At 35.5% G+C, this 12,712-nt stretch overlaps 1 protein-coding gene across 1 annotated transcript in view; it reads left to right on the forward strand.

The window, feature by feature from the left end:
- Positions 1-12,712, forward strand: part of AKT3 (AKT serine/threonine kinase 3) — a 429,482-nt gene that overhangs the window by 312,821 nt on the left and 103,949 nt on the right. The window contains exons 6-7 of the mRNA XM_036754934.1: positions 8,460-8,525; positions 10,277-10,345. Of these exons, the coding sequence (XP_036610829.1) occupies positions 8,460-8,525; positions 10,277-10,345 (135 nt within the window). The remainder of the gene's footprint in view (positions 1-8,459; positions 8,526-10,276; positions 10,346-12,712) is intronic.

Genomic DNA, 12,712 nt, shown 5'->3' on the forward strand with positions numbered 1-12,712 from the left:
CACATGATAGATGGTTAATAAATACTTGTTGATTGATTGATAGCTAGAAGATAACCACCTTACTATATTAATTTAATTCAATAAACATTTATTAAATGCCTGCTGTGTGCCAGGCACTGCGCAAAGCTCTGGGGAAACAAAAAGAGGCAAAAGGCAGCCCCTGCTCTCATGGAGTAGTAGTAGTATGTAGTAGATTAGTCTCAATATAAATAATCTCTCTGATGAGTATTGGGATTTGACTCCACATATAAAACTGTAATATGAATAAAAGGAAAACTGTGTATTTAATTTAAAGAAGATTTAGCTTTTCTGAAGGATAAAGCAATATAATATAGCTAATCCTGATGTAATAGTTTATGATATCAGATGTTAGACCCAAACTAGTAGCCATACTTCTTATAGCCATATCAAAGGCTGGACATAAAAGCCTCTCAGGAGGATTTCAGTTTGGTCTTCAGTTTGAGGGCCCCCCCCAGCTTGTCTCTTTTCCAACGGACATACTAGAACTTATTCAGTTTCTTACATCATTTATTGCTACATGATGCCTGGGTGGCATTATTCATTTACAGCTAAAGTGATACTACCATTGAAAATCTTTGGCTATAGTCAATTTTAAGTAAATGCACTAATGGATACTTTTTCAGTGTTTTAAATTAGGTTTTAGAATGTATTTATGTTTTTTTCCCCTAGCAGATTTGTCTTCATAGTTATGCTTTTCTGAGGCTCATATGAAATTTAGTTTATGTACTTATTTTCCACTTTGGTTAGAATGTGGAGAACATGGCCCAGAAGTTTTCTAGGCATTATGGGATTGCCAGGATGAAAAGTTTATTATAGGACTCCTAGGCCATATGACCAAACAAAATGTAGAAATAGGTATGTTCTTTGATGCCAAGGATCTTTTTTTCCCTTTGTTTTTTTTTGATTAATTTATTTAATGTATTTAGTTTTCAGCATTGATTTTCACAAGAGTTTGAATTACGAATTTTCTCCCCATTTCTACCCTCCCCCCCACTCCAAGATGGTATATATTTTGGTTGCCCTGTTCCCCAGTCAGCCCTCCCTTCTGTCACCCCACTCCCCTCCCATCCCCTTTTCCCTTCCTTTCTTGTAGGGCAAGATAAATTTCTATGCCCCATTGCCTGTATATCTTATTTCCTAGTTGCATGCAAAAACTTTTTTTTTGTTTTTGAACATCTGTTTTTAAAACTTTGAGTTCCAAATTCTCTCCCCTCTTCCCACCCACCCTCCCTGAGAAGTCAAGCAATTCAACATAGGCCACATGTGTATCATTATGTAAAACCCTTCCCCAGTACTCATGTTGCGAAAGACTAACTATATTTTGCTCCTTCCTAACCTATCCCCCTTTATGGAATTTTCTCCCTTGACCCTGTCCCTTTTTGAAAGTGTTTGTTTTTGATTACCTCCTCCCCCTATCTGCCCTCCCTTCTATCATCCCCCCTTTTTTTATCTTCTTCCTCCTTCTTTCCTGTGGGGTAAGATACCCAATTGAGTGTGTATGGTATTGTCTCCTCAGGTCAAATCTGATGAGAGCAAGATTCACTCATTCCCCCTCACCTGCCCCCTCTTCCCTTCTTACAGAACTGCTTTTTCTTGCCACTTTTATGTGAGATAATTTACCCCATTCTATCTCTCCCTTTCTCCCTCTCTCAATATATTCCTCTCTCATTCCTTAATTTGATTTTATTTTTTTAGGTATCATCCCTTCATATTCAACTCACCCTGTGCCCTCTGTCTCTCTCTCTCTCTCTCTCTATACACACACACACACACACACACACACACACACACATATACATATATACATATATGTATATATACACACACATATATACACATGTACACACACATACATACATACATGTATGTGTATACACACACACACATATATATATATATGCATATTCCCTTCAGCTACCCTAATACTGAGGTCTCATGAATCATACACATCATCTTTCCATGTAGGAATGTAAACAAAACAGTTCAACTTTAGTAAGTCCCTTGTGATTTCTTTTTCTTGTTTATCTTTTCGTGCTTCTCTTGATTCTTGTGTTTGAAAGTCAAATTTTCTATTCAGCTCGGGTCTTTTCACTGAGAAAGCTTGAAAGTCCTATATTTTACTGAAAGTCCATATTTTGCCTTGGAGCATGATACTCAGTTTTGCTGGGTAGGTGATTCTTGGTTTTAATCCTAGCTCCATTGACTTCCAGAATATCATATTCCAAGCCCTTCGATCCCTTAATGTAGAAGCTGCTAGATCTTGTGTTATCCTGATTGTGTTTCCACAATACTCAAATTGTTTCTTTCTGGCTGCTTGCAGTATTTTCTCCTCAATCTGGGAGCTCTGGAATTTGGCGACAATATTCCTAGGAGTTTTCCCTTTGGGGTCTTTTTGAAGAGGTGATCGATGGATTCTTTCAGTTTCTATTTTACCTGCCAAGGATCTTTTAAACAGATTCCAAAATAGGAATGATAAGAAGAGATAAAGCAGTTTCTCCATAGTCTAAGGTACCAAGAATCTTAACAAAGTAAAAGCCTGATGAAATAACAGCTGCACAAGGTGACCCAGTAATAGACCAACATTTGTCCCCCCTTTACTCCCTTTGGTGTGGAAAACCAAAAGTCACAAGCTTCTTCTGGCTAGTATTGCATTGTGGTGTTGCTCTGTGTTGTTGTAGTGCTTAGAGAACTGAGGAACAGAAGGAACTGGAGCATGACCCCGAAGTATGTGGTTCCATCAGACCTTAGCAAAGGGATCTAGCATCCAGGTGTGTCCAGTGTTCCCATGAAGTCACTTGGGGCAGAAAATGATAAGAGTGTGAATTCCCTATTGTGAGAGGAGATATAGACAGCTTTGAAGTCTTGGTCAGAGCAAACCTCCATCAAAGGCAAAAGAGTGAGAAAGTGAGATGGGAATATAAACAGGCAAGGTTCACCAAAGAAACAAAAGGGAGAACTGATGGAAATTTTAATCTACAGAAACAAAGAACAATCTGGAAGAGAAACAATAAGCAATATTAAAAGAAAATGTGATCTCCAAAGAAGCAAAGCATATGCATCTCAAAGACAGGATACCATAGAAATAGCTAAAGGATTATGAGTTTCTGAAGATCATAATGCAAGATATATTGCAAGAAAATTGTCCAGAACTATTGAATACTGAAAGCAAAGTGCCACTTTAATGAATCCATGGATTGCCTTGGTAACAAAACTGTATGCTGTTAGCTTGAAGACACATAATTGTTGAATTTAACAATTCCATTGACAAATAACAAATTCTACAAGTGAACAAAGAGAAAGACCTTTCAATGTAAAGAAAGTTTGAATATCACAAGAAAGCTCAACATCCATGAGAAGTTACAGGAGGAAGTGGAATACTATGTTTTGAAGAGCAAAGGAGCTTAACGTGAAAACTATTGTAACATAACCCTGCAATCCTAAGCCTAACCATTGATGAAAACTAGGTGAACATTCAATAAAAAGTCATTTGAAGAGTTCCTACCAAAAAAAATCAAACCTGAACAAATGGTTTACTTGCAAAAACATCTTAGACAATAGAAATACAAAAAAAGTAAACAAGGCACAGATTTTGTAGGATCTATACTCAGTACTTCTCTGTCATGAAAGGTCACGATCCCTGAAGTAGCTGTGGTCTTTTGTGACTTTCTTTGCATATCCTGCCACTACTGCTCTGGCAGCAACTGATAGATCCCTCTTGGGCTTACCTTTGCACATCTGTAACTATGTTCTCTGCCTTTAGCCACTACCGTTATGAACTCTGGCGTATGTAAGCTAATGTTATAATTTATGTAATCAGTCAGTCTACATGTATCAAGTACTTGTTATGTGCCAGGTGCTGTGCTCACATCTGAGGATACTTAAAGAGTTTACAAGCTCTAGTATATTCTGTTAACTAGCTCTAGTATATTCTGTTATTCTTGTCATGAGGGGCTGGGGGAAAGAGATTTTAAAAAACAAAACAAAACCTTACTCCCTCAAATTGTTGCCTTCAAGGAGTTTGTCCGGATTTAGTCTACTGCTAGAAAGACCTACTGCTAGACTTTGTGATTTCAAATGAAGTTGCTGTTTTATACACAGGACCTTGTTTGATTCTTTCAGCCAGTCACAAGATATTTCCTTTGTGGTATCATACATTTTAATCTAAAGATCAAAGCACTTTATTCTTCCAAAATTGATTAAGGATTTGTTTTACACCTAGTTTATTCTTTTGATTGATTAATTTAATCGAACTGTCTTGGCATTCTGTTACATTAATCAAGGTGGAAGTGGTTCTATATCCACAATGTAATTGAAGTAATGTAACTATAATGTATATATATACAAGTATATATATGTATATATATAATGTAATTTCATGATTGATACAGCATACGTATACACACACACACACACACACACACACACTGCATGGAAGTCTTCCACAACTACTCTTAATTCCTGTGCTGTCCCTGTTTTTAATTATTTCCTTCTTATCCTGTATATAGCTTGCTTTGTATATATTTGTTTGCATTTTGTCTCTTTCATTAGATTGTAAACTCCTTGAGTATCCCCAGGCCTTAGCACCACACCTGGAACATAATAGGTGCTTAATATGTGTTGATTGATTGATTACATAAGTTATAACATTAGCTTACGTTTACATTGCCCTTTAGAGTTTGTGAGGCATATATAATTATTTCTCCTTTTATGGTAGAGAAAACAGGGGCTTATAGTAATTAAGTGGCTTGCCTGAACTCTCAGAGCTAGTGGAAAGGTTGATATCTACATAGTTGGAGGGAGCATTTACTTCAGTAAGGGCAGCTAGGTGGTACAGTGTGGATAGAGTACCAGGCCTTGAGTAGGGAAGACTCATCTTCCTGGGTTCAAATCTGATCTCAAACACTTACTACCTGTGTGATCCTGAGCAAATCATTTCACCATTTGCCTTGGTTTCCTCATCTGTAAAATGGGCTGGAGAAGGAAATGGCAAACTACTCTGGTGTCTTTGTCAAGAAAACCCAAATGGGGTCATGAAGAGTTGGATACTATTGAAAAACAACTGAACAACCATACCCACATTGATAAATGCCTGGGTTCATTAAACGATAATATATAAGATTTGTCTGGAGTAGGCTGACAATCAGCTAATCCTGGATTCTTAAGCTTTTTTGTGGTGTGGACCCTTTTGGCATCTAGTGAAATGTATAGAGTCCTTCTCAGAATCGTGTTTTAAAATGCATAAGCCAAAATCTATAGGATTAAAAATAATTATATTGAATATAAAATTATTAAAAATGCAAGTACATAGTCTCTAGGCTATGAACCTCTGAGCTTTACACCTTCCTCGTTTTACTGATGAGCAAACTAAGTCTCAGAGAAATACCATGACTGTGCCAAAACCAGATGGGTATCATAAAGCAGAACCAACTTTTGAACTGTGGTTCAACAACTGCAACTCTAGCACTTCGCAAAATATCCTTGCTATGAGAGCCTATTCATCCCTGTATAAAAACTTCTAGATAGCTTTCCTAAGGTGTTTTGCTGATCACGATCTGGCAAGATAAGTTTCTTATCTTCTTAAAATCAGAAAATTCAGATTCCACTTCCAGAATGAATGTATTAGTTATGGAGGCATGGGCATTTGACCTCTCAGAGCCTCAGTTTACTCATCTATAAAATGGAGATAATAAGACTTATATTACCTACTATAGTAGGTAGTAATGAGGATTACAGAAGATGATTTATTTTAAAATGCTTTGTAAAATCTAAAGGTTTATGTAAATATCAGTTCTTATTATAATAGTGATATAAGGATTTAGAAGCTTCATTGTACAAAATTAGCCCTTATCTAAGTGTACATGTTCATACCAGCATACTTTTCTTTCAATAAGATGATTGATCCCTCTATAATGCCCACTCAGTTACTGATCTTCAATCTCTTTTTGTTTACTGGCTTTTTCTCTACTACCTACAAAGATGCCCATGTCTGTTCTATGCTCAAAAAATGTTTACTTGATCCTTCTATGCCCTCAAACTATCATCTTAAATCTCTCCTCCCTTTCATGGTTAAATTTCTCGAGAAAGCCATCTACAGTTGGTGCTTGTTTTTCATGTCTTCTAACTCTCTTCTGGGGTACATGGGGTGTTCATGGAAGAGTAGCTCCTCTGGTATAAGGGCTTGCCCTGCCTTTCTCAGGACTGATCATACAGATTGCTGTTCACCTTCAGCCAGCTTTCACCTGTGGCTCAAAGAAGCCGTAACATTTGCAGTGGCCACACCCCAGTAAAGCATGTTGGCAGACAGGCTAAACCGGATTGAGAGTAACCCACAGGCCTCAAACCCACCGGTGAGCTGAGGGATGCCTACCGCAAGCATGTGAAGGCTTCCCCCAGTAGAATGGGCAGATGAGAACAGTTTGTCCCAATGGCCATGAAGGTGGTTGAAGCAGGCGCTGTGGAGTGCTTAGAGCTTGGTCAGAAATGGAAAACACCAAAGTCATCCCCTGCATCCCGGGCCTTTGCCAGGCACCTTGACTTTTGTCATTTTACTGAACTTTGATTACTCTGGAAAAAGGAGTGAGGCTGATGACTTTGTACAACTCTGCCTCACTTAAATCCAATCCAGGCATGAGTCAAGATATCACCCGGTGATGTCATTGGTACTGTTTGAAATGAAGGACAAACAACTCTTCTTAACTCTTTACATCATGGTTTCTGACCTTATGATTCAACTGAAATTACTGTCTCCAAAGTTAACAACGATTACTTAGTTGCTAAATCTAATGACCTTTTATTAATCCTCCTCTTTTTTCACTTCTGTGTTGCCTTTGACACTGTTGATCATTGTCTTCTCCTAGATATACTCTGTTCTCTAGGTTTTTGTTTTATTTGTATTGCTGCGCCTTCTCAGTCTCCTTTGCAATAAATTATTAAATTTAAGATGTCATTTTAAAAAAATTATATTCTTTTTGAAATGATACAGATTTCAAAAAAAGGGGGGAAACCATTAAAGTGTTAAAGAAAGATTTTCAGGGAGGAGCTGAGTAATTTTTTTAAAAAAGTGTGATAAGCCAAATAAGCTTAGAGGTACTTAGTGGTACTCCTTAGAGTGTGCCTTACAGGCACTCCAGTCTAACTCCTTCATTTTACAGATGAAATAATCGAGACCCAGAGAAATTAAAGTATTGCTCAAGATAATTAAGTAGCAAGTATCAGAATAAGGATCCAATCCAGTCCTTTTTATGTTCTATAACTTTGCATCTCATTGTCTTAATATTGGTTTCTATGTATTTTGAGTCTTTGAGCATAGGCTCTTAATAAAATAGGTGAAATACATCTGTACTAATTACACAGTCTTGAATCAGTGATAATAAAGATTAAGCTGAACACTGTACTATTTTTCAGACAAAATTTGCTACATCATCCTGGAGTAACCATACTCTAAGCTTTCTGAGCTTCTGAGGGCACCCAATTTTTCTGGTGTACCAAAAGTACTAATTTTTAAAAAATAATTTTGTAAAGTTGATATATGATATGTAAGGATTCCAGTGTTTCCTGCTCTTCTTCTGGTGTTGGCTATGAAGCAGATATTGCCTATAATCTTTTTTGTAATTTGTTGATAGTATCAAAAAACTGGTCCATAAGAATTCTGCTTAGGATCTTTCCAGAAAGAAAATCTTAAGATGCCATTATAATTTCAGTAGTTGAGTTTGTTTGGGTTCTTTTTTTGCTTTTATGCATAAAGATGATGATATTGCTATTTTTGAAAACTTATAATATGCCTTATCTTGGGGACAAACTCTTACAGTTCACTGTCATGGAACAGATTAGATAATAAGAAATTTTAGGGGAGAATGTTCTTAATGTATGAAAGATTTAACCAAAGGATTGTATTTGATGCTTGAAAACTGAGTCTCATACTCAAGGTTGAGATTTATTATTAGTAATGGGGAAAAAATTGTGGTCCTTTTTTAAGCCCTTAAAATACACTTTTATATACTCTTCATACCTAAAGACAAATTATTGGGTTTTTAAAGAAATTACGTTCATATCTAAGCTGTTCTCCAGATGCTTTTCTAGACATTTATGGAAAAATACCCTCCTAGAATCTGTTGAAATATATCCTTTTGGCTAAGCAACAGTCTGCCTCCCAGCATGGAAATATGTAGGAATGAGATACAGGAAAAGTACTTGACAGTGAATTCTGTATCTGTGTTTTGGTGTAGGATAACTGTTTCAGGCACCATGTAGGTACTGGAATTTACACAGTAGTTTAATTATTTGGCTCCTCCCTATTACCATCATATCAAGAAAGGAAGCACGACCTTTCTTTTACAATCCTTTTTCTACTCTGAATTTAACTTTATGATCTAAAGGTATATTAACATTTCAGTCTTAATACTCAGGTTAGCTTAAAGATTTGCCCTTTTCTTTTACAGGATGAAGTGGCACATACTCTAACAGAAAGCAGAGTATTAAAAAACACTAGGCACCCCTTTTTAACAGTAAGTAATCTTAAACAATAAGTATTTTTCTTTTCACCTTAAATCTTTGTTTTGATGATTATTCTATTCTATAAATTAACTCATAAACAAAAAATTAAGATATCTTTTGTTTACTTTAGTCATTCTGTTTGTGTAAAGTGATTGCGAAGTAACTCAGATATTTTTCAAAGTTTTGGGAACATTGAGATTATTATGCAATCCCACATTTGAAAAGAACCTTAGAAGTCATCTAGTCCAACCCTACTTTCAAATATGTGAATCCCTTCTACAGCATACCTACCAAGTAGCCATCTAGGCTTCCATTTCATAATCTATATATAAGAGGTACCATAGTAAAGTCAATAAATAGAAGACTAGACTTAGATTCAAGAAGACCTGGATTCCAGCACTGCTTCAGACACCTATGTGCTATTTGACCTTGAATGATTCACTTAGTTTTTAAGTGCTCCAAGCAGCTTTCTAAGACTTTTAGCTACAAACTTGTTGCCAGTCTACATTGGAAAAGTTTCACCTCTGGGGCTTCTCCACAGTAGTGAATTCACATGACTTTGCCGATCAGTGTATATTTTGATTTGTGGTCTTAATGTGCTACCAGCGTTATATTAGCATAGTGACATTCCTTTTTGATCTCTATTTTTAAAATACCAGAATAAGAAAATCATAGATGAGAAGTCCAACCTAAATTTGAAAGCAATATGGTGATATATAAATGCTCAATTAGTATTGCCCTAAAATAACCATTATAGGAATACATAGGAAGCAACCTTATAATAATTACGTCACAACTCAGAGGAATATCCTATAGATAAAAACTGGAAATCTGAAAAGGCATCATGTAGAACTATCATAAGCAAAGTATAAAACTGTGAAGTAAATGTGTGTGTGTGTGTGTGTGTGTGTGTGTATCTGCTCTATGTCTATGTGACTTAGCTATCCCTTTGGACTAAACTAATGATCCCCTTAGCCTTACTCCTGGACTCCTTGTGAAGTCACTGTATCAGTCATGGACTTCTGTTTATGTCATGAATACAAACAGGCACACTAAAACTTAAAGAGGTTGTTTCCCAAAAATGATATTTGGGATTCTTTAGTTTATCTGAAGCAGAATCCAGCAAAGGGGTTTTGCTTCCTATATTTCTAGAGTCACTTTGTTTTTTACTTGAGCTCTATTAATGTAGATTATTGCAAAATAAGACTTAAGTAGCAATATATTTTATAACAAATCATTGTGAGTGACAATGTTCATGTTGTACCAGTGTGTCATACTGGACTCAATTAGTGAACTGAAACATTTAGAGGAAAAAAATGACATTGAAGACATATTAAAAATCACAATCAGTAAGTTTAACTATCCCCCCTAAGAGAACTTGTCTCTATAGGAATAAAGTGAAAGTTGAAGGTGTAGATAGCATATATGAGAATTTTGGGGCCCCACAATTCAGTATATAAAAACTCAAAAGCCCACTATTGTCATATTTATTGTACAGTAGATTCAGAAGTGCTCATTATGTAATAGTAAGGTTTATTTTTAATTTAAGGTTATAATAATTTCAGAAACAAAGAATTCTTTTTCTATAAATATTCGTTAAGCTGAACAAAATTAATCTAGATTTCTTATAAGAACTCATTTGAGCACTTAAGATATGCTGTTAATGAAATGTTTCTGTCCATTTCATCAGTCATAGCTTACTTTTTTAAGTACTTCATAATTATGACATTATAAGCATATTTCTTTTCTTTTTCTTCTCAAGTCCTTGAAATATTCCTTCCAGACAAAAGATCGTTTGTGTTTTGTGATGGAGTATGTTAATGGAGGGGAGGTGAGTTAAAGAAACATACTTAACACTTATTTTTGTATGATATCATTGGCATAATTTTGTATCTAATTACATAGGCACAATAGCTTTTCACTATGGGATTGAAATATAGGTCTGTATCTTTTACTATATGATAGTGACATGATGATTTTATTGAATAGATTTTCCACTTGATGGGAAGAGAGAGAATAGCATTAATTTTGTCTTCATGGTTATTCTTGGTATTTTTATTATAGAGTAATTTAACTTCTCATTTTCTCACTCTCCTTGTGTATTTTCCATTCCTCACTTTTGAAAAAAACTTATTAACATAAAGACAGAATTTACTGGAATAGTTGGTTAGAAATGCTTTATATGAGGAGGATTCCAAAATCTTTTAACTATATAGTATAGTCTATAGCAATGATGTCAAGCACAAATAGAAACCAAGGCCACTAATCCATATAAAAGAATCCTTAAGGGGCACATAATCAACTTCATTTTAAAATGTAATGTTACTTATGTTTTATTGTATTATTTTTATTCATTTTATTAAATATTCTCCAATTACATTTTAATCTGGTTTGGGCTACACTCAGGAGTGTTGGGGTCAGTGTGTTTGTCACCTCTCATTTATAAGAATAAATTACTCTTTTTCCTCCACAAATCAAAAAACCACCTTGATTTGATAACCTAATTATCTTCTGCAGAGTTCTCTAAATCCACAGATTGACTAGAATTAGCAGTAGAAAAATTTATGAATTTAGCAAATATTTTGTAACTGCCTACCATTATATTATTAATATTACATCATAGGTGACGTGAAGATGAATAAGACACACCTAACCTCACTAATTTAAAAAGTCTACTAGAAGAGATAAGATGTATACAAAAAGCCATAGTATAAGGTAAAAAGTGGTAAGTTCTATAATATATATACAAGGAGTTCTGAAGAGGGAAGGATCAATTAAAGCAGGAGAGAGACTGGGAAAGAAAGGGTTCATGTAAATGTTAGGACTTGATTTAGACCTTTATAGGTAGATAGTATTTGGACAGAGAGAAAAGAATTAGTATTCTAAAAAGAATTGACAGTGTGAGCAAAGGCAAAGAGGTAGCAAAGTATAGGGCATAATCAGATAACCTTTAGTAATACAGAATTTGGGAAGTAAACAACTGGCTAATAAGATCATGTCTGAAATTGTGGTTTGGAATTTCTGGGTGGCTTAATATATAGTAATGAATTGGCCAAGCTAGTAACCCAGGTCTGAGATTGGAACGAAATGAGATACACACATATGTATATATGAATATTTCTATATACCTCAAAGCTTGATACCTAGTCAGTTAATCAATAAACATTTATTAAGTACCTGGCACTTAGGTATTATGGCCCAGGCACTGTAGATTTGGGGAATACAAGGGCAAAAATTAAATAGTTTGTGCCTTCAGGAAGCTTGCATTCTATTGGGAGAAATAAGATATAGACATATAAGTGTATGTAAGACATATACAAAATTGATGTAAGGGGATTAGCTGCTGGGAGAAATCAAGAAAGGTCTCATATAGGGGTTGTTATTTGAGCTGAGCTTTAATAGAGATTAGAGGTTCTAAGAGAGGGGTGAAGAGGCAGTATATGCTAGGCATGGAGGACAGCCTGTAGATTAAAACACTAAGAGCTATCAGGTGCAACCTGAGGTCAAAAGCTGAATGGGAAGAACAGGTTTTAAGCTATAATACCTTAATCTTAATGTACACTTTTGGGTCCATAAATGAACCATAACAGGTTTGGAATGTATCCTCATAAAACCTCCAGCAATATTAATGAAACAAAAGCCTGGACATTATTAATGGTTGGGCTCATCAGTGAGTGTCAGATATAGAAAGATGAACAACTCCTGTTTAGAACTTAGGAAGAGGACTGATGAACGTTATTAGAGCCCATAATAAAATGTCAGAGTTCTACAGAAATAACTTTGCAACAGGTAGACCTCACTTTACTATACAATAATCAAGGCTCATTAAGAGGTTCAATGTTGGATTAGTCAAATGTAATCAAAAGTGGTTCGTCTCGAGGTGGAACCTGTGAAATGGCTGACATCCAAGAATGGAATCCAAAGGCCCATAACGGGCAACATCCATATAAGCTTTACCAATAATATATTGATAAAGAAGTGTCAAACAAATAGCTGAGCTGTATGAATTTGTTTCTGAAAGTAGAGGAGTTTATGATGACACTTCTATACCAGATTATTGCCACTAGAAATTATTGGGACTTAGTGATCAGTGTATATTATGCAAGGAAAGGGTTGAAACTGTGCCACCCATCAATGAAGCCTGTAACAATTTAGTGCCTATTGAATAGCTCTTGGTGGCTAGAATTGTACATTAGTA

Source organism: Trichosurus vulpecula, chromosome 4, assembly GCF_011100635.1.
Source record: "Trichosurus vulpecula isolate mTriVul1 chromosome 4, mTriVul1.pri, whole genome shotgun sequence".
In the NCBI taxonomy this organism is placed as follows: Eukaryota; Metazoa; Chordata; class Mammalia; order Diprotodontia; family Phalangeridae; genus Trichosurus; species Trichosurus vulpecula.